At 42.1% G+C, this 25,194-nt stretch overlaps 5 protein-coding genes across 7 annotated transcripts in view; 2 read left to right on the top strand and 3 right to left on the bottom strand.

Annotated features, from left to right (window-relative positions):
* LOC107394342 (flavin reductase (NADPH)) overlaps nt 1-3,114 on the top strand; it is a 4,445-nt gene extending 1,331 nt beyond the window's left edge. For all 3 annotated transcript variants that reach the window (XM_015973261.3, XM_015973263.3, XM_015973262.3), the window contains exons 3-5: nt 698-899; nt 1,386-1,550; nt 1,634-3,114. In XM_015973261.3, coding sequence (XP_015828747.3) covers nt 698-899; nt 1,386-1,550; nt 1,634-1,791 — 525 coding nt within the window. In that variant the 3' untranslated portion in view covers nt 1,792-3,114. The remainder of the gene's footprint in view (nt 1-697; nt 900-1,385; nt 1,551-1,633) is intronic.
* A 764-nt stretch (nt 3,115-3,878) lies between these two features.
* LOC107394339 (long-chain-fatty-acid--CoA ligase ACSBG2) lies at nt 3,879-14,390 on the bottom strand. The gene is made up of 15 exons (XM_015973257.3): nt 14,083-14,390; nt 13,243-13,314; nt 13,008-13,156; nt 11,070-11,353; nt 10,578-10,666; nt 8,114-8,234; nt 7,939-8,019; nt 7,706-7,855; nt 6,352-6,519; nt 6,101-6,282; nt 5,788-6,018; nt 5,442-5,659; nt 5,057-5,196; nt 4,729-4,972; nt 3,879-4,521 (listed from the first exon to the last, which is right to left on the bottom strand). The coding sequence occupies exons 2-15, from the start codon at nt 13,305-13,307 to the stop codon at nt 4,430-4,432; spliced, it is 2,214 nt and encodes a 737-aa protein (XP_015828743.3). The 5' UTR covers nt 13,308-13,314; nt 14,083-14,390; the 3' UTR covers nt 3,879-4,429.
* Nucleotides 14,391-15,369: 979 nt separating this feature from the next.
* hint2 (histidine triad nucleotide binding protein 2) lies at nt 15,370-17,459 on the bottom strand. Its single transcript, XM_015973264.3, has 5 exons — nt 17,226-17,459; nt 16,917-17,054; nt 16,635-16,739; nt 16,183-16,255; nt 15,370-16,102 (listed from the first exon to the last, which is right to left on the bottom strand). The coding sequence occupies exons 1-5, from the start codon at nt 17,310-17,312 to the stop codon at nt 16,011-16,013; spliced, it is 495 nt and encodes a 164-aa protein (XP_015828750.3). The 5' UTR covers nt 17,313-17,459; the 3' UTR covers nt 15,370-16,010.
* Nucleotides 17,460-17,803: 344 nt separating this feature from the next.
* mrps30 (mitochondrial ribosomal protein S30) lies at nt 17,804-19,998 on the top strand. Its single transcript, XM_015973259.3, has 5 exons — nt 17,804-18,558; nt 18,644-18,789; nt 18,910-19,015; nt 19,245-19,421; nt 19,545-19,998. The coding sequence occupies exons 1-5, from the start codon at nt 17,973-17,975 to the stop codon at nt 19,805-19,807; spliced, it is 1,278 nt and encodes a 425-aa protein (XP_015828745.3). The 5' UTR covers nt 17,804-17,972; the 3' UTR covers nt 19,808-19,998.
* A 75-nt stretch (nt 19,999-20,073) lies between these two features.
* Nucleotides 20,074-24,970, bottom strand: emb (embigin). The gene is made up of 9 exons (XM_015973260.3): nt 24,811-24,970; nt 22,631-22,702; nt 22,332-22,515; nt 21,748-21,830; nt 21,526-21,662; nt 21,097-21,270; nt 20,856-20,973; nt 20,732-20,765; nt 20,074-20,651 (listed from the first exon to the last, which is right to left on the bottom strand). The coding sequence occupies exons 1-9, from the start codon at nt 24,869-24,871 to the stop codon at nt 20,591-20,593; spliced, it is 924 nt and encodes a 307-aa protein (XP_015828746.3). The 5' UTR covers nt 24,872-24,970; the 3' UTR covers nt 20,074-20,590.
* Between the last annotated feature and the right edge of the window lie 224 nt (nt 24,971-25,194).

Raw genomic sequence — 25,194 nt, forward strand, 5'->3', positions numbered from 1 at the left:
CGAAGCGCCTTGGGGGGTTGTAGAACCGCCAGTACAGGCAGTTTACCATTTAAAGCTTCAAGCATGCGTGTACATGAACAGCTGTGTTAGAGGAGGTGGGACAGTGCTGCAGCAGTCTCTAGCACCTTGTTAAAAGCTTGTTGTTCTTTATTTGTTATTAAAGTGTTGATAAGAAAAGAGAAAACTGTGTAGTTTTGATAAAGGGTCCAAGATCAGTGATGCAAAATCACAAAGGGGAATGAAAATAAAAAAACTCCACGAACGAATCTTCAGATAACATTATTGTCAGAATTTAAGTGAGTGAGTGAGTAAAGTTTATTTTTACAGCATCTGTCACAGAAAAGAGTATGCTACGTTTTTACATTTAGCTACAAACTACTACATTTATTTTATGCAAATTACATTAAAAACCTCGAAGACTCTAAATCTATTCAGTGTTATTAGGTCCTAACGGGACAGCTGCTGCTTGTTGAGCTTCCATGAATGTTTTCTTTTGTTGTTGTTGTGTTTTGAGGATTAAGCAGGATTCGACTCATTATTTAATGGGTTTTCATTCATAAAATGTTTGAATTTGCATGCTCTGTTTGGATTTGTGTTGGATGTACGATACGTTTGTGTAAACACAACACATTTCCACACGTAGCTACACTTCCACAGTCTGTGTCTTTACACGTTTTCCTGTTCTCCGGGCTCCCAGGTGGTGAAGGCTGATATTTTCTCAGCCAATAGTCTGAAGACTCATTTCAAAGACCAGGATGTGGTCATGTCCTGCCTTGGCTTCCCGGCTTCCCTCTTCTCTGGGGTGACGGGTTACACCATGTCCATGGCTGCAGTGATCGGCGCCATGCGAGAAGCCCAGGTCAACAGGGTCATTACCATGACCTCCTGGTACACGGAGCGTGAGTCGAGCATACAGAGCAGTACTCCAGTACTTTACTTTGTGTTTCTATCGTTTAAAAGAGGAAATGAGGAACATTTTTCATGCTGAAAATCAATCTGATTTCTGTGGTTTTTTAATTCTTGGAGCATTTTCAAGATGGCTTGTGAACAAAGTTCATTTGTTTTTATAAACAGATCTAGTTTTGAGTTGGAGAGGGAGTTGCTGCCAGCACTCCTACAGTTATGTTTTCTAAGAATAATTGATTAATTAATCGGAACCGTACGGATCGTGGATCACATCTTGTGATTAGACGAACCAAAAACTGAAAACACAAAAGCATAACTTAAGTTTATAATCTTTACAGCTGCAAGAAGAACTACATTCATATGTTTAATGCATCAGAATTCATCTTTTATTTGTTTTTGTTGTGATTTCTTTTGTTTTCCATGAATTGTTTCTTATTTTTAAGAACTGCTTTCCATTCTTTTACATTTGTGTTTTCCAGCCAACTCTGGAGCTCAGTCTTCGTATCTGATCCGGTTCCTGCTGCTGCCGATGATCAGAAGTGTCCTCAACAACATGTATGAGATGGAGAGCTTCCTGCAGAAAACCCAGGACATCAACTGGACCGTCGTTCGGCCCCCTGGCCTCAAAAACCTGCCAGCCACAGGTGAAAGTGCCACCGGAAATCAACACTTTAGTCATCTGTAGTTTAGATTAAACATGTTTTTGTTTTCTGTGTTTCGTTTGCAGCTCAGGAGTTTCTGACCCATGAGGGGTACTTTGTTCCCGATAGCCGCGGTCAGCCGGCCCGCAGCGCGGTGGGGAGAGGAGACGTGGCTCGCTTTATGCTCTCTTTGCTAAACAACAACGCCTGGGTGAAACAGGGAGTCGCCATTACCACTAAGTGAAGGAAAACCCCAGACGGACAACATAGCTGCACGTAAAACTCCAAATGTAACGACTTTGAATCCAGAAACCATGTTTACACCTCAACTTTTAATCCCTACATCATCACGCTGTTAAACATGAAGTCATGAGATCGTTGCAGACGCAGCAAAGAAATAGTTTGGTGTAACCTTATTATCTCAGGTTTTATGTGTTGTTGCCTGCTACTTACCGTAATTTCCAGACTATAGAGGGCACCTCAATATAAGCCGCACCAACAAAAAAAAAGGTTTACCACACACACACACACACACACACACACACACACACACGCCGCACTCGAATACAAGCCGCGGCGCAGCAGCCACATGCGGGTCTCCGGCGCACAGCGCATGCACGGCCGTAACATAAGATAATCAGACAGAAAGACGCTACACGGAGGTTTTTCCTTGTTTTAATTCAACAACAAAATGAGTTTTAACCCCGGGTGAACGTGTCTGCAAGCTTAGAAAAGAAAACAGCGCCGATAGCATTCATGTTTTTGGATGTTATAAAATAAAAACAGCACTGACACGTTATTACCGGTAATCTGCATGTGTAGAAGAACAGAACAGCGCTGACACAGCATTAATAAGCCCTGGATGGTTAGAAAATAAAACCTGCACACAAAACACGCCTGGTTAGTAAATAAAACACACCTGCCTACCAGAAGAAGTCATTCGCTCTCATCTTCCTCCTGCACACTAAAGCCATTAAAGTCCTCTTCTTCAGTGTCGGAGCTGAAGAGCCTCAGAAGAGCTTCGTCACATACCTTTTCTGTGGCGATGTCAGTGTCGCTGTCCGTGTTGCTGTCATCATCCCCGGGTGAAGCTGGCTTGAACGAGTTCTTCCCGCTGCCGTCTCCAGCGCCGAACCGTGGATTCATTCATGCCAAGCTTACGTGCGGCAGCGCTGTTTCCCTCCTTTACTGCCAGATCCATGGCCTTCAACTTAAATGCGGCATCATATGAACTCATACGTGTAGTTACCGTGATGAGGGGGTGTGGATTTGAAACTGGTGCCGGCTGCTTGCATGTGCTAAATTAAAATGGGCACTTTCTTCCATTTCCACTTTTGACTTCCACCTGTTTGACTTTCTGCTAAAGCGCCCCCTGGTGGCAGGTGAAGGAACACCTTCAGTCATGAGTTATAAGCCGCACGGTTCAAAGCGTGGGGAAAAGTAGCGGCTTATAGTCCGGAAAATACGGTAACTGACTTGCACTCATTTGGATGCAGTGCCGTATATCTGCCACTTGGTGGCATCAGTTTGCAAAAACTTGCTAATAAAAGTGAACCTTTTTAAAGAATTTTATTCAGTTTTGTCTTAATCAGGTGCAATACATCGTCTGGTGCTTCTGGACACGTCAGTGATGTTTCCCTGGAATACTAACGAGGGTCTTTTTGCTTCGGACATGAAGGTGTTTCAGGTTACCTTTACACGTTTCGACCGTCGTCTGCGGTCTTCTTCAGATGTCTTACATGTAAAAAGGTAACTCGAAACCCTTCATGTCCGAAGCAAAAAGACCCTCGTTAGTATTTAAAAAGAGGACATAATGACCATTGTAAAGGATTTTCCTGGAGTAATTTCAGGTCTTTCAACGCCCTACAGCCTCTTCCAGGTGACCCAGCCAGGGTTGTTCCGATCCCAGCTTGAGTCCAGAGAGCTGACTACTGCAATGTCTCCACGGAGCCACAGCCATCTGGAGTCCTTCTCCACCGCTTCGGTGGAACTGCAGATGGCTCATTGCTTACGCTCACCCTCAATGCCGAGGCAACTCCGCGCTCTAACCAGGAAGTTAGCTGCAACACCTCAGCAGCCGACTTCCACTGGGAAGCTCCTCACGCCCAAACCAGTCCCTCACACTTGGAGAGCTTCCTCTCATAGGGAGATGACAGCAACATGACTGGGGGACTGATGGTTTCCTGACTGGGGCTGCTTGCTTCCCAGCTCTGAAGGCAATAGTTTTGTTAAGATCTGTGTTGCCGATAACTTCTGCGGCTGACTGCAGGACCTGCTCATGCAGCTGCCCTCATATGGAGTGAAATTTACACCATAAACACTCCTGTAAGCGCGTTCCAAATCACAAACATTTTATTGTCAATTTTGGAAAATCTTTCAGAAAATAAATACTTTCATAAGGAGTCAAACTACACGGTACAATTTAAGATTGTTTTTTGTTTACATTTTGCATTTGTGAGAAGTTAAATAGACTTTTACATTAAATTCAAAATATAGAAAGATTTTTTATTTAGTTTCACAAACAAACCATCATATTTAACCAGTGATCAAAGTTAAATAGACGCAGCATCAGAAATAAAACTAGTTTATGATCACAGTGGATTCTTGGGTACAAAATCTGATAAAAACTATAAAAATATATAAATGTTCTCCATCTAAAAGCGGACTGATGTCCAGTTTTCCCGATCCTGCTTGTTGAGTGATCACTCTTAGATCTGTATAAATATGAAGTTGCTTTGACGCTGAACGTTTTTACAGTTTAAATACCAAACAGAAGAGTTTTTTCAGCTTTCAGCAGCACAAACCTCGTTTCTACGTCAGAGCTGCGTGTTTAGCACGGTGAACTCGTCTCACGGTCGTCCCCGCTCGCCGAGCCTTAAAGTCTACTGCTGTTCTGCAGCCGCTGTGTACAGCTCATTAATCTCATCCTGGTACATTTTCACCACAACGGGCCTCCTCAGTTTCAGGGTGGGTCCTGCACAAACCAAAAGAAAACAGTCCTTCTAGTTCCTGTTGAGTGGACTCTAACATCTGATCTCTGCAGAGATCTAATCCCTCCTGAACCCGCAGAACAGAAACGCTTTAATTTGACTCCAGCCGTATTAAAAAGGTTCAAATGAAAATAAATACTTCCTCTTTTTGGTGAGTTTTGAATCAGATAACAGAAGAAGAGATTACTGACCCAGTTCTCCACCAACGACAGAGAAGTCTCGCCCCAGAACGATCCACTTCTGGACCTTCTGGGCGTTGGATGTAGATCTGGCGTTGACTCGCTCCATTCCCTCCTGAATGGCTTTGTAGATTGCTGGCTCCTTATTGGCTAGGACCTCTGACACCTTGGTTGATTTGACACCGTGCTGCTGGCAGAAGTCCAAAACTTCAGGACTCAGATCATCTGTGGGTTCACCGTTGTCGTCCATCTCACACTTTATTTAAAACATAAAAGAAGAAGCTGGGTGATGAAGCTGAAGCAGCTTCGGTCATGTCTGCAGGGAGGACGACTCGGTTACTTTGAGTGTGAGCATCATGGAGAGGAACTTGAGCTTGTCTCCGATCAGCATGGCATTGCTGATGATGGGCACCTCGGTCTTTACCGCGTCCTCGATGGGAACAGGAGGGATGTTCTCCCCTCCTGCAGTGATGATCAGCTCTGCAGAAACAACCGTGTTCAGCTGAGTCTCGAGCCTGATTCTACATGACCTTAAATACTCTAAAGAGCCTCTGAATGGATAAAACATGCTGTTTCTGCAGAAGTGATGCTTCTGGTAAAAGTTCTGCTTTTAATATTTTCCAAATGCAAATAATAATAATAATAATCAGGTTGTATATGGTGCTTTAACTCAACAACGCTGTAAATCATGCAGATTGGATTTTAAAACAGCAGACCAGTGTCACCTTTGATTCTGCCCGTGATGTACAGGAAGTCGTCCTTGTCGTGTTTTCCTAGATCTCCGGAGTGCAGCCAGCCATCCTCGTCCAGGGCCTCCACGGTTTTGTCGGGCATGTTCAGGTAGCCCATGAAGACATGTCGACCCCAAAAGCAAATCTCCCCGTTCCCGTCCTCATCTGGATGGTCCAGCTTGGTCTTGCAGCCTGGCATCACTTTTCCACAGCTGCAAAAACAATCCAGATGTGACCCATGTGCTAAAACAAGTCTGGCTTTCATCTGAGTCGTTTGGTTTCTTTTACTCTACGTTATCATTTTAAGCCTTCAGCTTGTTCCCTCCCCTCCCCCACTGACCTTCCGATGCGATACTGGTTGATGGAGACCGTGTGAGGTCCGGAGCTTTCACTCATGCCGTAGAGCTCCTTCACCGGGATGTTCAGGCTCATAAAGTACTCCAGGGTGTCTTTGGTGATGGGAGCAGCACCGGTGCAGCAGAATGTGCAGCGGTCCAAACCCAGACCAGCCCGGACCCTCTTAAAGACCAGATTATTAGACAGCATGAAGCCCCACGGCACCGCGTTCTCCCTGAGACACACGGGGACATCAAAGGTTCATGCCTCCAGACTCATGAACAGGAGTTAAACACAAGCTCTGATTAAAAGCTCACCCGTTCATTACGCTGTAGTTGTACTGAAGGCCCACAGATTTGGCCCAGTCCGCCAGTCTCTTCTTTAGCGGGGAAGCCTTGGACCCAGCAGCTTTCATCTTCTCTTGCATCTTCTCCCAAACCCGGGGAACCCCCAGGAAACCGGTGGGACGAACTTCTTTTAGCGTGTTTACCAAGGATCCCTGGAAAAATGAAGACTTACAGTTAAAAAAGGTCAACGACGGAACTTTTACGCCACCAGTCATCCGTACCTTTAGGGCGTCCGGATCTGCAAAGTAGATGGTTCCTCCAAGACTCATGCAGCCCCAAATGTCGATCATCTGGGCTGCTACGTGGCTGAGGGGCAAGTAACTAACCAGAACTTCCTCACCGTAGTTTTCATTTATCATTTTAAAAACCGTCCGGGCCGTCCAGCTGATCTAATGAGGAAAGAGAACAAAGAAGTACGGTTTTATTGATGAAACCCACAGCTAGTCGTGGCAGGTGGCTGCTCAGGAGGTTTCCTCTCCACTGTCCCTACATGCTTGCCTAGTATGGGGATTGTTGTAAAGTCAGTGACTTCATGCAATCTTCTGGGTTTCCTTAGAAAATGTACCCAACTGGAATGAAACACTGAACTCAAGGTACTGATCCATAGCTTTATGACTTGTGAGAATTGGTGCGACATAAATGAACTTTATGGAATAAAAACCCAGAAAATGAAGTGTAATCTTTATAAACTTGCAGATTTTGGGGCTCTGAGACTGAACATGTTAACATGCATGAGTGTTTAGAGACAGGCAGAGCAAGTTTAGTATGTGAAGTATATTTAATCTAAAGAGAACCTGACAGAAGAGCCTCTGAGCCTCTAGGCCAGTGTAGTCAGCTTTGGAGGGACGATAAAAGTGAAGCTAAGCGTTATGAAAACCGTGTGATGGGACCTTGTAGGGATTTTTGTAAATCTTCATGAAATGAAGCAACAATAAGAAAAAAGGTGTCAGCTTTTCTTCACAGCCACAGCAGTGATGCCCAGAAGTGTTGAGTTACCTTTAGTTTTCTTATAAGTTACTCATCTTTTAACTTTATTTTCACTATTTAACGGCTTTAACCCTTTATGTTTCTTTTCAACTGAGAAAATCCTTTAAAAAATACAGGAAAACTGAATAATTGGTGCTTTTTAACTCACTCTTATTTGGCAACTAAACCAAAACAGTGGCCTAGCGGTAGCGTGTCCGCCCCGGGACTGGCAGATCAGGGATTGATTCCCGGTCGGGAGAGACCAAAGACCCAATGCCTCCCCGGTTTGTCACTCAGCTTTTAAGGGGTTGGATTGGGGGGTTAAACATCCAAAAGGTGATGCCCGCTGCAGCTCGCCGCCCCCCTCCATGGAGACGGGTCAAATGCATAGATGTGTGTGATGACGACTACGAGACTACAACTTTAAAACATATGTTGGTCTATACACCAGTTCAGGAACTGGTTTTAGCTGCTCTTACGGGACAAGATCTTAAGCCTTTGGGCTTTTTCTTTTGCTGTTTAAATAAAAGAAGATCTAGACCTTTTCAATCTTTTGACTGGCAGAGGAACCAGATTTAGCCTGACACCAGGGTGCCGCCTGTTACCTACATTGTCATGGCTCAGCATGACTCCTTTGGGGTTCCCAGTGGTTCCAGATGTGTAGATGAGGCTGCAGCACTCGTTGGACCGAAGGCTGTCAATCACAGCATTCAGCTGCTCGTTGGACACGTCCTCTCCAAGCTTCATGAACTCCGCCCACTACAGGAAGACAAAATAAAATAAATGATGCATCATATTTGGGTTTAATTAGGAATCCTGTGACTTTGCCTCGGGTGGCTCACCGTATACAGGAAGGGTGCTTTCTGCTGCAGCTCACCTTTATACTGAATGATGGCTTTCAGGTGAGGTAGCTGACCTTTAACCTGTTAGATTAGACAGAATTAGAGTGAGAACTGACTCGTCTGTACTTTGCTGTTAGCTATTGCTGTTTTACAGCTTTCAAATGAAACTCCCAACCTTTAGGATTTTGTCCAGTTGTTTCTGGTTTTCTACAACCAGGACGTCGGCTTCACAGTTGGCAGCGACATACTGACACGCCTCTGGTGAGTTGGTCGTGTAAATGCCCGTCGCCAGACCCCTGGGGCACAAAACACACAATGGATGCTGATATTTACCTAGCTGATGCTGAATGATCGACTGTTTCTGGTGTGTGACGGCTTTCATCTGTCTGAGGAGAAGCTGGTGCGTTAGTGCCAGTGCACCCCAGGGCAGCTGTGGCTACATCTCAGCTCATCCCCCACCAGGGTGTGAATGGGTGAATGACTGACTGTGTTGTACAGTACTTGGGGGTTCCAGGACTCTAGAAGGCGCTATATCAATAATCAATACTTTATTAATCCCAGAGAGAAATTAGAGTTTCAGCACACACAATTCAGAGATCAGACACACATGGACAAGACACATGACAATAACTGGTGACTGTGGTCATTCACAACCCGAGTCGCGCTACCTTAATAGAGATCAGAGGGTTACATGAGGATTGGTTCAGGTGGAGGGAAAAAAGGCACTTCAGACTGTATACCGTCTGAATTACTAGAGCAGGGCTATTCAATTCCGGGCCTCGAGGGCCGGTATCCAGCAAGTTTTAGTGGTTTCTCTGCTCCAACACACTTGGTTGATTGGTTGGATCACCTGTGCTGCAGCTCATCAGGTTCTGCAGAAGCCTGACTAATTAAAAGTCAGGTGTGTTGAAGCAGGGTTAAAACCAAAACGTGCTGGATACCAGCCCTCAAGGCCCGCCCTGTACTAGAGCATCTATCAGCGATCACCGGCCGGCTAGAAGAGAACTTCCTTCAGTTAAACGCTGAAAAGACTGAATGTCTGATCTTTGCCCCTGAGAGCATGATTCCCCTGATTAGTCTAAAACTTGGTCATTTATCTTCTGCCGTCAAGACGAACTTGAGGAATTTGGGTGTTTTTGACCAATCAATGTCTCTTGAAGGCCTCTCAAAAACACTGGATCGAAACAGTTTTTATCATTTAAGAAATATCTCCAAACTACGAAGGTTGGTGTCAAAACATGAACTTGAAATGGTTCTCCATGCCTTTATCTCCTCCCGACTAGATGACTGTAACACACTGTTTTAACATAAAAGCCCTTGACCGCCTTCAGCTGGTCCAGAACTCTGCAGCGAGGCTCCTAACTGGAGCAAACAGAGCACACATCACTCCTGTTCTGGAGTCTCTGCACTGGTTACCCGTTAACTCTAAAGTTCATTTTAGAGTCCTGACTAGAACTTTCAATGCTCTACATGGTCTAGCTCCTCCCTATATTACTGACCTGTTAAAGCTCCAACCCGAGCCCTCAGGTCCACACACCAGAACCTTCTAGAAGGTCCAGAGACCAGGTATAAAAGTGGAGGTGATCGCTCCTTCCAGACTGTTGCACCCCGACTCTGGAATGATCTTCCTTTATCCGTACGCAGCGTTGACGGTCTGGACACTTTTAAAAATCAGCTGAAGATCCATTTATTCAAAGCTGCTTTTATCTAAATCTTTTTTTTTTTTACTCAAATTTGTAATCATCTTTCATCTGTTTATGAAATTTTATAATTTTATGACGTTATTTTTTCTGATGTTAATTTATTCCTGTTTTGAGATCATGATGATTTTATGTTTTATTTTGCTTTGTGAAGCATTTTTTGATTCTGTGTCTGCGGTAAGTGCTTTATAAATAAAATGTACTTACTTATATCAAAACAGGCCATTTACATTTAATTAATAAACCCAAATAAGATTTTTTTAATTGTCATCTTGTGAAAGTAAAACTGCTGAGCATTTGTTTCAAGGGCACTCCAAAAATATATAGTTTTAACAAGTTTAACCAAAAGTATCTGCTGGAATCTGTTCTTTTTATTATTTTATTTGTGTAATGTTTTTATTTTCCATTTTTTTCAAACGCTGGTAAAGTCCATTCTTATAAAATTTTACATTTTTTAATTTGTTATTTTTTCTATTTTTTAATAATGAATACATTATTATTTTTTATCTTAAAAAGATTCCTTTGTGCATTTCCCAAAACATTTTTTTTACATTTTCTAATGATTTTCTTAAAAAAAAAAGTCAAATGTTTAATTGTAGAAAAGACCGACTGAAAATCTCTTCCTTATAAATGAATGGTGTAAAATCCTGGGGAAGGGTTGCAGCTCCAAATCAATTTGAGATAAAAGTTAAAACCAGTTAACTAAGTAAAAGTTACACGCCAAAAACAATCTGGGATTTCCAGATTTACTGTTTTTGTTTGCCGAGAAAAACCAGCTTTTGCACAAGCCTGAGCTGATTTCTAAAGAGAATTAAGGAAACACTGAGAAGCCCTCGCGCTCTTTAGTGTCTGTAAAACGGCTGAAACGGCTTTGGAAGGGTGCGAACACACGTCACATACCGGGCAAAGCAGAAGCAAACATGCAACACGTGATCTCACCCTGCGAAGATGCAGCCGACATCCGAGATGAACCACTCCGGAGAGTTGAATCCTAGGATGCCGACTCCATGGAAACGTTCCAGGCCCAGCTGCACGTGGGAGAGAACAAGAACCTGTTTTATTAATCACTAAATACGAGCTGTAACAAGCAGGGAATTTCACACAGGCTTTAGTTTTCACACACCCAGGAGCAAAGTGCTAGTTCAAGTTCATATGTGAAGCAGCGTCTGTGATTATTTACAGTTTAACTCCTGATTACGACACAAAACCGGCAGGATTTAGGCACTTATGCTACGTCCCTTATCCAAATCCGGCCGGGAAGGTGAGTTTAATGTAATAATGTTTAAATTTATAAATGAAATTAAGGCTCGTTTTAGAGCTAAAACGGGTTAAAACAGACTTAAATCCAACATGTTAACAAAATCTCCTGAATTATTTATTTCTTGTCTGTGTTGAGAAACAATAGGATCAAATTTTCGAAGATTTCCAAACCTTGAGGAAACTTTTAGCTGCTGTACGACATTCCTCATAGTACTCCCTCCAGGTCAGGGTCACCCACCGGCCGTCCGTCTTAGAAACCAAAGCTGGCTTATCCCCGCACCACTCCACCGTCTCCAGGAACATCTGATGGATGGTCATGGGGGTCTCTGAGCCCGGACCGGAGTTCTCCATCCTCAGCCTGACCGCCTTGTCTCTGCTGGAGCTCCACAGCTCCTTGGCGGGGGCCAAAGTCGTCGCCAAGTTTGACGTTGACAGAGGAACGGCCTTGTGCTCCTCTGCATTGGGACAACAGCTCCATTTACTCGCCATGAACGATAAACAAGGAAAAAATAACACACACGCTGCTGATTAGAGGCAGAGGGAGAGGTGTGAAGACCTCCCTGGAGAAGCTGAGCAGGTGAGCCTCACCTGCCGTCTCATGCTCTGCAGCAGAGAAGTGAAAAGTGCAGAAGGCAGTGATGATAGATGACACGGAGCAGGAAGCTGAGGAATGTGCACGCTCACTCCCCCGCTCTTCTTCGGAATAAGGAAGAAACACCGCGTTTCCTTCTGGGATTCCTCTCCGTGTTTTAACACTTTTGCTGCTGCAGCTTCTCTAAAATCAGCTTTATTTCTATCTTTCATTTGCTGCATCTCAGTTTGAAACTATAACACATATTCAACACTAGATGCAGAGAAACCAGCTGCACTTTTATTTCTTATGTGGAAAAAAGCTTTTTCTAAAATTTCATTTGTTGTAAAGAGCAAACAAATCACCGGGATTTGTGAGTTTTCCTTCTGAACTTCTGACGTATTTATATCTTTTTGTAATCTTTAAACTCATCAGTGAGAAAAATATTCTGATCCGATTCATGCCAAAAAAAATCTATTTAAAAGACACAAATGCCTCCTAAGAGGTGAGGTTATCTGGAGTTATCTCTGCAGTCATGCTGCTATAGGCTTAGGCTGCCGGAGGACCACTACTGATGCTGTCCTGTTGCATTGTTTCCTGTTATTTCAGCTGCTAACTTTATGTTCTCTAACAGTTTTTCTCCCCAGAAGAAGCTCCGCTGCCGTTCTGCTCAGCTGTGAAAGCCTCCTGGAGGTTCGGCTCCTGATTTTAACGTTTTTGACATGGAAAGTGCTCCCACTACTTCACCTCTTCATTTTGTGTGGTTGGCGACGTGCTCCATCTTCTTAAACCCCCAGAGGTTCGTACTGGGCCAGGTTGGAGGATTCTTCCTGTTAAAAGTTGGTTTTCCTCTCTACTGTCGCTACATGCTTGCTCAGTATGATGGCTTGCTGTAAAGTCACCTTAAACAAGTCAGTGACTCGATGCATCTGCTGGGTTCCTAATGGTAGAGTGTCCGCCCTGGGACTGTGAGATCGGGGTTCAAATCCCAGTCGGGTCATTCCAAAGACTTTAAAAATGGCACCCAATGCCTCCCTGCTGAACGCTCAGCTGTAAGGGGTTGGATTGGGGTTAAATCACCAAATAGTTCCCGAGCGCAGCCGCTGCTGCAGCTCACTGCTCCCCACAAGGATGGGTCAACTGCAGAGATGAATTTCACCAGCGTGTGACGACTAATGGGACTTAAACTTTAGGAAACTTTTAACTGACTGGATCTATGAACTGTGTTTAAGAGCTTTGAGACGACTTGTTGTAAATTGACGCTACATAAATTAATTGAATTGAAATGTCTAATTTGTACATCTTTATTTTAAAATCTGAATTTAAACTTTGCTTTCACTTGATGACTTCATATTTAGAGCACAATTTACCAAAAACAACATCAAAAAATAATTAAAGAGAATTTTCCGAACTACATTCTTATTTTTAGTATTTTGCCTTTTTGAAAAATCATAAAGCTTCACAGAAACTAGAAGAGGCATTTTCCCTGGGACTAGAGCCATTTTCTCCCAAACGTGACTCTGAAATTCCTACGTTACCTGGCGGAAGAACTTCAGCAGCTCCGCCCAGCTCAGGAAGACATCTGGGAGGTTTAGGAGGAGAGTTAAAAGCCGGGGCTTCCTTGGGCTCAGCTGTGTCCGCTTTTCCGTTGGGCATCACTTGGAAGTTAGTTTTCTGAGACAGGACACTAAAACATCCAAAATGTCACATTTAATCAACTTTAAATACTAAAATATTCTAAAAGTCTTTGCTTTTGATTGGATCTTCACACACCTGTCAGAGTTACCGTCCACAGCAGCATCTCCACTCACGACTGGACTTTCCTGGAAACTCATCATTTATTTGCTTTAAAAAACAGAGAAAATGAAACAAAAATCAGCATAAAAGCCTTCAGATGTCCTTTCCTGAGGCAGGCAAGCGGTCTGTTATGAAACAAGCGCTCTGCTCATTTATACAAACAGTGACATTCAGCGTGTCGCTGCAACAGGTCAGCTCTGGTGACCGCTGATGCTGGAAATCAAAGCAGCAGATCCACATGTTGAAACTCTGATTATTGAGCCAGGAGGTTGTTGCTTCATCACTGAGCACGAATTATACGGTTCGTCTGCGAACGCTAGCCTTTCACCCAAATAAAAAGGTTGAAATTCAAACCTTTAACGGTTTCAGGAACTGAAATCTAAATGGTGCATCAGATAACTGCACAGCTGATGCAAAGTTACAGGATGCGATCAGCTCCATTTGGTCCTGGTTTGTAATTAAACACGCGTTAGATTAAGATCTGCTGAGGCACCAGTCTCAGCTGGACTCTGGGATTCCAAGATTACGCAGGGCAAGATTTCTTCTGGACCAAAGTTCGTGAAACTTACAAAAGCGTCGAAGTGGCGACATTTAAGTCTTTGCTCTAAATTGTGTAAATGTGAATTTGGCGTCCAGAAAACAAAAAAAAGTACAGTTCAGTCTCAGAAAAGCTGGAAACCCAGAAACGTGAAGCAGCTCACCAGAGGAAGGTGGGAAATATTTATCATTTAAAAACTAATAAAGAGAACATCAGCAGTTTAAAGTGGTGTGACTAAAACGACTCACACCAGTAGCAGCTTGCAGATGACATCTTACCTCGTCTCCTTTCACAGCTGAGTGACATCAGTCTGTGTGGGACACCTTCATCCACCTATGCTCGACACAGGTAAACGACCAATAACCTTTGAGCAGCCGATCAACCTTCAGGAGACCTGAAGCAGATTTATTTGTCTCTTCTGTGAAATCTTGAGCAGCTAACGATCAGTCGGAGACTAAATGAGCTGAAACACGACACCCAAATGAGTACAGCTGCAGAAAGCTGCATGAAACACAGCAGCTGACAAACGCTGGTGTTGGTGGCAGTCAGTCGCTATTGGAAGATTTATGGATCAGTTCAACTTAGAGGGTGTGTGTGTGTGTGTGTGTGTGTGTGTGTGTGTGTGTGTGTGTGTGTGTGTGTGTGTGTGCTGTTCAGACCTCTATCAGCTCAGATCTGTTTTATGAGGTCTCTGAAACAAGAAATGATAAACTTACATGTGAGATTGTGAGAAGTGATGAGACTTTGACTGCATGAAGCTGAAAATTGCGCAACTTTTTTCTATGAGATAAAAAAATATGTAAACTCTTCTGTTGAAAAAAGATCAAACATTTATAACGATCATCTTTAACGGGCCTTGCTGTGAGTTTTGGTTTGTTTCAGGTCTGCAGGAGCTGAATGCTGCTTTGTGACCAAATCTAGGGGAAAGTTTATCCCGTGACACGCAGTAACCCCACTCGGCCATCGTATCACACCACCCAGTCACACCACAGCTGTGCTGAGCCCAACACTTCCTGCAGGAATCCCTGTAAATGATTGGTGTGGTGGGGGGCTTTGACAGGGACACACACCTAGGAGGAAACCGGGAACAAGAACTCACGGAACATGTGAAATGTTCTGCAGCTGATGGACGTCTCAGATCAGCTGATCAGATCAGTTTTACTTTGATAAGGTTTAGGACAGCTACACTCATTATTTCTAAATGGTTTACAGATAAGTTTCTGCAAAAAAAGTTTGTTGTTCCATCCATGCAAGTGAACACAGAGGAGCTTCAGTCTGCAAAACCTACATTAATGTGTTTCTTTCAAAGCTCCTTAGACTTCTACTGATGATGCAACAAGCTGAGCAACTTTTACTTTGAAATCCAGAAAACAAACATTTGTACTTTTGAATTTATAACAATGTACTTTAATCACTTTGTTGTCTAAAGCTGACGCAGATGTTGAAGCAAGTGTCAAACAACTGGATTTCTCACAAGACTTTAGGGTCTGACCCATTCTGATCCTGAATCTCTCTGAAAAAATAAATATATATAAAAAAAATTTCAAAACATCAATTACAATTACTGGTGTTTTTAAAGCTTTATTTAATTGTTTTTGCAATAATTAATCAAAATTAAGCTTAATAATTTTCTTTAATACACTCATACAGGTAAATTAAATGGTTTTTCAAAATAAAAGCATTTAAAATGAGATCACATCTTTTGCTTGATTGGTATGAACAAAATCAAATCTAAACATTTTAATATTTTTATCAGAACGAGGCAGAAAAAAGTAGCATTAATTAAAGAAAACTATGAGAATGATTGGATTAGACGTGTATTTTGCTGAATGTCAGCGTGGTAACAGACAATCTTTATTAAACATCTTTTTTTGGGATAACCAGGTTCAAGATTTGCTTGCTTCTCATTTTCAGAACTTATATGAGTCACTTATCTGCAGCTGAACATTTTGTTCAAACTGGTCAAGATTTGGTTTCACATAATGAGCGCGATAACAAATGTAACCCGTTTGAATTAGTTTGGTTCCAGCCTTGCTGAAAACATTCCTAAGTGAATGAATTGTAGCTCATTAAAAATGCAAGCTTTGATAAAATTAAGTGTTTCTATTTGAACTTTTGTCAAACTTGTTTTTATCTGTGAGGATCAGCACATTTCCTCCTGAAAATGTCAAAGAAAATACTTTTTCCACATTTCTTTATGAAATCCTTATCCTGGTGGCCACATCATCTGTCTTCCTCCCAGGACGTGGACATGAAGGTGGTAGACTGACTGGGATCCATCTCTTCCATCGTTGATCACTGAAAATGGAACATGTCAGTAAATAAAGAACCTGTATTTCTATATTAATAATTCTTACGATGTGATTTCATCTACCTACCCACTCTGTAGCCATCTGTTAAACATTCTTGCTTTGCCACATTTTTAGCAACAACTAATAAATGTCCCAGGAGCTGAAAGAGAAGTAAACGTGTCACGTTTCTGTTATTAAACACTTCTTTGGTAAAGCTTTTAGTTTTGCTTTGGACAAAATCCTCATCAACTCAATAAAAACTGTTTAAATGAATAATTGCAGTTAGATCTTCGTAATGAAGCTGTGAAGTTTGGGTTATTTTAATTATATTATAATTTGCAATTAAAGCAGATTTTATTATTCTCACTGGTCCAAGAGGCAGAGAACATTAAGTTCTGCATTTCCTGCTACTAAACAGCTGAATAAAAGGCGGAAATGTGCTGCAGTAGACATTTTCAACTTCATTGATTGTGAAATTATTTCTGGATATTTTAGTTTGCAGCAAGTTGAATTTTTGGAGCCATGAAAAGGGAGCGCACCTCTGCGTCATCGTCTGTGGCTGCACTTATTCTTGGGATTGGAACTCTTGGAATAACCAAGAAGTGAACAGGAGCCTGTGGGCTGATGTCTCTGAATGCCAAACACTGTTTCACACACACACACACACACACACACACACGCGCGCGCGCACACACACACACACACACGCGCGCACACACACACACGCACACGCGCGCGCGCACACACACACACGCACACACACAATAATTACTTTAAAAGTGGTAAAGAATGTCACTATTGTGCAACTGTTCTACAGTCACCTTGTCATCTTCATAAATAATGTCTGCAGGGATGCTTTTATCAATCACTTTAGAGAAGATAGTTGGACCTGAAGAACCAATCTCGTTCCTAGCCTCCTCTGCCAGCTTCACCTCGTCCTTCTTGGTGCAAAGTGATCTCTGGAGAGACAAACATCACTAGTAAGAGAAACCATTAAGAGCATCGGAAAGGGGGCTAAACAAACCTCTGTTGGAGCAACAGAACTACTACGTGTGGACGTTTTCAGCAGCAGTGAACACAAAGAAAATGTTTATAAGAATGAGCAAAGAGTTTGTTTTCAAAGCAGCTACCTCGGTTCGGCTAACTCGCAGCAAGGGACATAACTGGGCCGCCCTGGTCCTGACGAACTGTGTTCGTAAAATATGACAAAAAGACATAGCTAGTTTTACTAGCTTTAAACGCCACAGTTGTCAATTTTTTCAGGATTTTTCGCGTTTTTCGAACAAACGCTTGTTTGCGGCTAAAACATAAACAAGCATAAACCAGGCTATTTTATCCTGCAAGGTAATGTTGCCTTTGAGTGCGTCATGTAAATACTAAAACTAAAAGTACTCAATCGTACGTGGCACGAAGCCTAAAATAAATCATAAATTTCACATCGTGTTTTTGTTATGTATAATTTTATTTCTTATTATATTTGACATATTTGACGATAATAATCAGATTTAGATTATATCGGTGTGTTTCTTGCTTGATTGTTCAGTGTGCAACACAGACTGAGGATGTTTTCAGAGTGAACTTAAAGGCGACATTGATCACGTGCATAAGGGTCGCTTCAAGAGCGACAATTTTATGAATTGCTAAGAAACCGTCTACAACAACATTTGATTGCATTAAACGGCGATTATGTAAGATAACATTTAATTTCAATCACATTAAACGTGTAAAATTCATTAAATGGCCAATTTTTGACACTGGACATATAAAAGAGAAGAAATTATCATTCATTTGTTTTCACTTTTCACCAGTAGGTGGCGGCAACGCATCAATTTTGTTGTTTTGTCGTTTGCGACCAAGAAGAAGTCACAGAAAGAAACATGGCAGGCTGCATGAGGCTGCCCTTGTATCTCCCTAAAGCCTTTCCTCCTTTCAGAAACTTTAAACTCGTTCACACTGCCGCTACGGTAAAAGAACCCGCGTATCCGCCCATAGTCGCTTCTCTTACAGCCAAAAGCCGATCCGCCCGGCTGCGACAGATTGAGGAGCATGTTAAAAGGATCAGCGCCGCTCCCATTGAGGAGAAGATGTCCCTCATTACCAAAATCCAGCGGATGAAATTTGTCGTTCATCCTCAGACGTACGCTCGCAACGCAGACAGGTGGTACCAGCACTTTACGAAGACTGCGTACATCCCGGGCTTGCCGGAGAAGCTCGTCCCGGGTTCGGAGACCCCATCGGATCAGCTTGCAGTCCCTCTGGGGATCGATGATGCTGCGTTCGCGGACATCCGTGCCCTGGTCACCAGGGTGATTCTACATGAGCACTGGCACAAGGTAAAGAAACGCAGACCGTTCTTGTACAAACACCAGGAGCAGTTGGTCGGTCCTTTTCTGAGGAACCTGGTGGCCGAACTCACCTACAGTTTGGGCAAATACAACCCCCTGTTGCGTTTCTCCAGTCTGGGTATGAGTTTTCGATAAAACATCACTATCGTTATTATTAGGCTTATCAGTTTTAATCACATACATTCTATATGTTTATTTGTCAGATCTCAGCCCTAAAGTGAACTTTTATTGGAGGAGAGGTAAGAGAATAATCCCAAGGGGGCACCGGAAAGGTCGGCCAGAGCCAATCAGGTTTCAGATCGATGACCACCCAAACAGCCAGATTAGAATCACCCAGCAGTTGCCAGAGGTACAAATTAAGATTATGGCCCATGCAGTTAAATTCATATTGCAATGTGTTCCACGTAGCAGAGCACAGGAACAATGAAAGCCTATTTTTCTTACATTTTGTTGTTTTGTCGTTTCTAAGTTTGTCCCACAGGAAGCTTCATACACAGCCGAAGTCCCGGAGGTCCCGTACGCCCCTAATCTGATGCCTCTATTCAGGAGACAGTACAGCAATCATATCTTCACAGGTATTCAACTAGATTGTTGTAATTACAGAAGCTTTCCACTAGGGGGTGCCATTGCGTATCTAACCTATCTTCGTTAGCTACCATCATTTTAGTATTTTCTTCTGTTCATAACACTATCCGTTGCTTTATTTGTTAACGTATAATAAATGTCTTGTTACATTACATAATCCTCAACTCAGACAGCAGCTTCACCGGTTGTATTAAACCGTTGTCCTCTTGGTCTCAACAGGTGCAAAGCTGCCAGATCCAGCATGCTACGGCCACACGCAGTTCCATCTTGTCCCCGATCGATACCACAGAGACCGGCTGGCTCAGCTGGAGCAGTCTGACCAGGTGGAGGTCTTCCTCAGAGCCAACGCAATGGCCAGTCTGTTCGCCTGGACTGGAGCTCAGGCCATGTACCAAGGTGCGTTATGTTAACCGAGCACTGATATCACTTTAGCAGCCTCTCCTTTTCTTTTTTAACACTTGACTGAAGTTGAGTGAAGACGTTTCTCCTGGTGTTGACTCCTTCCTCTCACCTCTGCAGGTTTCTGGAACTTCGAGGATGTCACCAGACCTTTTGTGTCGCAGGCTGTGATCTCAGACGGCCACTTCTTCTCCTTCTTCTGCTACCAGCTCAACACGGTGGCCCTTTCTGTGGAAACGGATGCAGACAACCCCAGGAAAAACCTTTTGTGGGGCACCGAGAGCCTACGACTCTACGAGAGCGTGCAGGATGGAGAGGTGGTGGGTCTGAACGACGGCGTCATCAAGCTTCTGGTTCAGTTCCTCATGAATCAGCCGAGATAGATGTGCAGAAAGGGAACATTGTAATTCTTCAGAATGGTAAAAGGTTAGAGACGTCTGTACACGTCCAACAAAGAAGTGTAAGCTTGTGCCTGGCAGACACAACTGAGGGATCCTGGTTCTTTTAGGCAGATTAAAACATGTTCACATCTGGTTGTATTTATGGAAAATAAAAGGACCATTTCAAAGTGAAACTAGAATTTTTGCCTCATTTACCGCCGGTCTTATTTGGCTACTAGATAAATGTTACTCCAGAAACCTGCACGCAGTCCGGTATTTCAGCAGTTTTAATCTGACTTTTGCACATAAACAGTACAGTGGAAGCTAGAGTGGTGTTTAGGTGAAACATTCTGCTGTGTGGAGACCGTTACACACACGTCACTAACAAACAGAACGCCGATGCTGGCAGCGGGAAGTTAGTTGCTCTCTGGAAGTGTAAGGCACAGCTAAACTGCTCACAAACTACAGCTCATTAAACAGCCAGATGAAACAAGGATGAGAACCACTATCGTCTTGACAGGAAAGCAACAAGATGCATGGTCTGCTTTTAACCGCACTCGTGCATCTCTCCAGGAAGTGAGCGAACAACAAGCAAAGCTTTCAGCCGTGCAAAAACTTCAAAAATACACGTTTGCCAGTTGAACAGGAAACTTGTGTAACAGTCGGAGGTGATGGCTACTGTAGTTTTGAGGAAAGGCGGGAAACATATTGCAAAAATAAACAATAGAATATTGCTATAGAGCTTATTACACAGCATTTTATAGACTGAGGTCTCAGGCGTGATCTTTAGGCTTTACGCTGCCTCACTGAATTACTTTCCTCTGCTTCTTTAGCATCTCCCTGTGGCCTGAAGAAGACATGAACACATCAGATGATTAAAAGCAGCAAACAAACAAATAACAGGAAAAACGTGCTTAAAGTACTCACTCTGTGTCCCTTTGGTCAGCAGTAGATCCGTTTTCTGTGGATGTCATTTCAAAATAGTTTTAAATATGAGAAACTAGGCGTGGTTGTTCTAAACATTACGCAACAGGAGGAACGTCTGACGTACCTTCTGTGTTGCTTTTCTTGGACTGACTCCTTTCATAGAAGAGGACCGCAGCAACCAGAACAACGACTTCAACCAGGATGTATAAGAAAGGCTTCACCGGCTCCATGAAGGAGATCACCTGTGTCACAGATCCAAGTCCCTTTTAGATGTATTCTCAACGGTTCCATCAGAAGTTATTCTTGTTAAATTTTAGCTAAAGAAAGTTAAGAACACATGATCACAGTTGTACTCATCCACTGACCTTCAGCTCCATGCGGCTCATGGAGATACCAATGGGGTAGACAGCACCACAGTAATACACACCAGAGTCAGCATCACTCAAGTCTCTCATCTTCAGCTTGGTCTTGAACGTTTTCTCATCTTTCTCATTAATGATCTCGTAGTGTCCAGGCGTCACATCAACAGTAATCTGCTCCTGCAGGACAAAAGCGTCCCACCACCAGGTTAGTTACCTTTGTTTCGGACCAGATTCCTCATGTGGACATCAACAGCAGCAGGTATGTTTAGGCTTGTTTATATAGCATTCTGTATTTTTTATACTTAAAAAATCATCCAGGTCTAAATGAATTTAATTTAGCATGAAATGTATTACAAATGTCAGTTTTGCTAGTGCTTACTTTACATCCCATTTTAAATGAAACATACTGAATATCCTCAAACGCTAACAGACCTTTTCCGTGCCATTGTCCTTAAACCAGGTCCAGGTGCTGGGCTCTGGATGTTTATTATCCATTTTACACGTCATCACAACAAAGTCCCTCAAATAGCTGACTATGGGCTTATCCCTTTTTTCACCAATTTGTGGAACTGGAAAAGAAAGATGACACCGAGTTTTAATAAAAACGCAGCTGGGAGTTGGCCGAGAGTGCCATGCCACGCGTGCAAACTCTACCTGTCAAAACAAACGTCATCTCGGTCTCATCTCCAAACACACACGAGTAATTTCCAAGGCTTTCCTCACTGTTAATTATGAGCCTGCAAAGAAATAAAATTATACACAAGAGGCTTAAAACTCAAGGCTTTTAGTTTTGATCATAGATTGTGAAAAGGTGTTCATGGTTTTGATTGATGTTATTCATTTTTCAAACAACAGTGCTGTACGAGTCACAGCGGCTAAGGTCCAACCCTGGTCCTCAAGGACCTCCTATCTGTTTTATTGAGATGTTTCTCTGCTCCAACACACCTGTGTTCAATAGGCTTCTGCAGAGCTTCATGAGCTGCTCAAAGGGTAATTCACTCATTCAATCAGGTGTGTTGGAGACTCGGAAATGCTGGAGGACCAGGATTAGACACCTGCACTTATTGCTTTGGGACGTCTAGTTTGATATTTTATTCAAGTTTAGGGCAATGAAGTGTAAATTGCATTGAAATTTAATCTTTTTGATTTTTTTTTTCTTTAAAAATAAATCAATAAATAAATGGAAGCCATTAACGACCCCTTTATGAACGGTGATAACTTCAGAAGGGGAAACTTACACTACTTTGATATTATATTGATCGTTCTTCAACTCCACTGTGACGTGACTATCCGGACGTTCCTGTCCATCTTTCCTCCAGTAACCGGGTAGGTTTGGTAGTTTGTTCTGATTACCTGTCCAGGTGCACTCAAGAGTCACATTGACGTGGTGATGCAGTTCGATTGTCTCGGGCTCGATTGCATCTGTGTGAAACCATGCAAGCAAAAATTATTAATGAATAAATCTATGTGAAACTTTTTTAAAAATCGAGGTAAATAAAAATGTAAAAATATGATGAAACAATTTTTTATGGGTTACCTTTCAGCTCGAATTTTTTGGCTGGTAAAGAAGCTTCTGGAACCAGCGGCGTGGGCGTTGGACTCGCGGTTTCTGTTAGCAACAACAAAAACCTTATTTGCAACAATCTCGCTAAAATAATTTGAATTAACATTTTTTTAACTACATTGACCAAAATTCTTTTTATATTATATAGCTGTGTTTGAGTATGGAAGTTAGTTGGGCGTTTTTCAGAACAATAGCTATTGCTAACATGCTACCAAGCATGCTAATGTTGCTGCTAGGGTGTTCTGGTTGTTGCTAAGGAGATTTAAATACTCGGACCGGAAGCGGGAAGGCTCAATGGACTATATATATATATATATATATATATATATATAGGCTCAATGGAAAATATCCTGTTTGTTGAAAGTAACAATTTGAAATAAATACTAATTTATCAAATAATACATATTTTAAATAGCAATTTTAAATGACCTTCAAAGCCTTTTGTAAGACTGCTAAAACTTAAATTTGTCATAAGCTTCAAGTGGGTTTAGTTCATGTCATAACCTCTTTATGCCATTTGAATTTAAAAATGCAAAATTCATATTAAAAATAGCTTTCAAAACAAGCTGATGTTCTGAACCAAGTTCATGTTAACCAAGTGTTATAAAGAAATTTGGCTGGAAATTAGTCTCATACTTTAGTTTGAGACTAAAAGGCTACTCTTTTGTGATTTAATTTTTTTCTCCTCACACATTAAAGGTCTAAAACACATAAAGTTAGTCTTTCCAACAGAAATGTATCTAAACTGTCAGAAATCATTCCCTCTTCCCCTCACTAACGTAACGAATTTGGCATCAAATACATAAACAACATAAGTGTGTTGAGTTAAGCGAACACCACAATGCCTGCAAAAACAGAGGGAGGAGAAGCAAATGGTTTCAAGCAACTTTAGGCTGATAAAAACAAATTCTGGTGATTTATTGTTGCAAGAAGAGTTTATGTTACAAGTAAAACACATTTGTTTTTCAAGAGCACTGCAGGTGTGGTACGCTGCAGGTAGGCTTGGTTGTCATGGCTATCATATCTCCTCAGCAAGCAGAAGAAAACCCAACACAATGATGCTATAAGTCAAAATAAAATCAACTGAAGGGCTTCCTTTTGGTGTATTCATGTTTAAATATAAGTGGAGATAAACAGTCACAGAAGTGAACACTGACATGACTGCAGGTACGGAAATATATCTTTACATCTAAAGAAAAAGTCAAAGAAGCTTATCACCAAAACAGTGGGATTACATCTGTGAGGACAGCTAAACGGGTTAGATCAGTTAATGATTTTGACAAATCAGTTCAACCCAATTTGTTCTAATTCAATTCAATTTTAAACATAAATATGATTAATATCAGTCAATTAGGAGTAAAAGTACAACCTGAAGAGAACGCAGCTAAGGGAGTCACACCTCCACTCTGAGCGTGCACGTGGGGGTGGGCAGCCAACTTTTACATCTAAAATTAAATTTTCACACAATTTTACCAAATGTTACCCTTAACCCCGCTATTAAAATAAAAACGGTCACAAACTGCTTCATCTTGGGTCTTAATTAGCATCATTAACATGTTACAATATCCGTGTGTTTAATTTTTACTTATAGGAGGAAAATAAAACTAAGTTCAGGTAAAATATGAACCTTTTTGGCCAAATAAAAATTTCTAGAGCTGATTTAATAATAGAACAACTTATTTAACTATTTATTTTAACCTGAATCCTATCGTCTGCCAGTCGCTCTTTACAAATTCAAAAGAAAATAAAACTTTAACAAAATTTCATGAGGTATAAGCAATTTAAATTCAAATAATGTGTACATCAGCAATTTTAAAAGCATCTTGAAGTTATTTTATATACTTATAGTGTACATAAATAATATTGCATCCCCTGCTTGTCCTTGGTGGTCCCATTATTTAAAAGAAACACATATATACATATTTATAAATAGACATGCATGTGTTTTGAAGAACATTAACACAACTAGTAGGGACATTTTAAAAGTGACAAAAGTACAGGAAAAGAGAAGATGTGGTGTAAAGGTGAGGACATTGCTGTAATTTCCTCCTCCCCTCACAAGGTTACAGGAACATTTCGTGACATTTAGAAGAACTGAGTTTTAAACGGGTATAAACACTCAACAGTTCAAATCAAACCAAAATTTCCTTTACTTGTGCTGATGTGTCTGCAGGAGGCGAGAATCAGGAGGATCTGCTTCCAGGAGGCTGTCATGGTTGTTCTCTGTGTGTCCTCTGTGAGACGGTTCCTCACTCTGAGTCTCTGCTTGCTGCATCGCTTCACCACCACCCCACCTGCCCCTCCCTCGCCTCACCGTGACGTAGCTATGAGATCACCACTCAGCCTGTGTGTGTGTGTGAGACTCCATCCATTATTCAGTGAGACGGGGTTCCTCACCATACCTTGATGCTGTTGAAGCCTGCCGCACACAAGAGCAATCTGCTGAGCACACGGTCATTCGAGGCCGTTTGCTCAGCAGATTGCTCTCGTGTGCGGCAGGCTCAACTCCCAGTTGGAAGGTTTATGCAGAATAAAAT

The sequence above is a fragment of the Nothobranchius furzeri genome, chromosome 17 (genome assembly GCF_043380555.1).
Source record: "Nothobranchius furzeri strain GRZ-AD chromosome 17, NfurGRZ-RIMD1, whole genome shotgun sequence".
NCBI classification, from domain to species: Eukaryota; Metazoa; Chordata; class Actinopteri; order Cyprinodontiformes; family Nothobranchiidae; genus Nothobranchius; species Nothobranchius furzeri.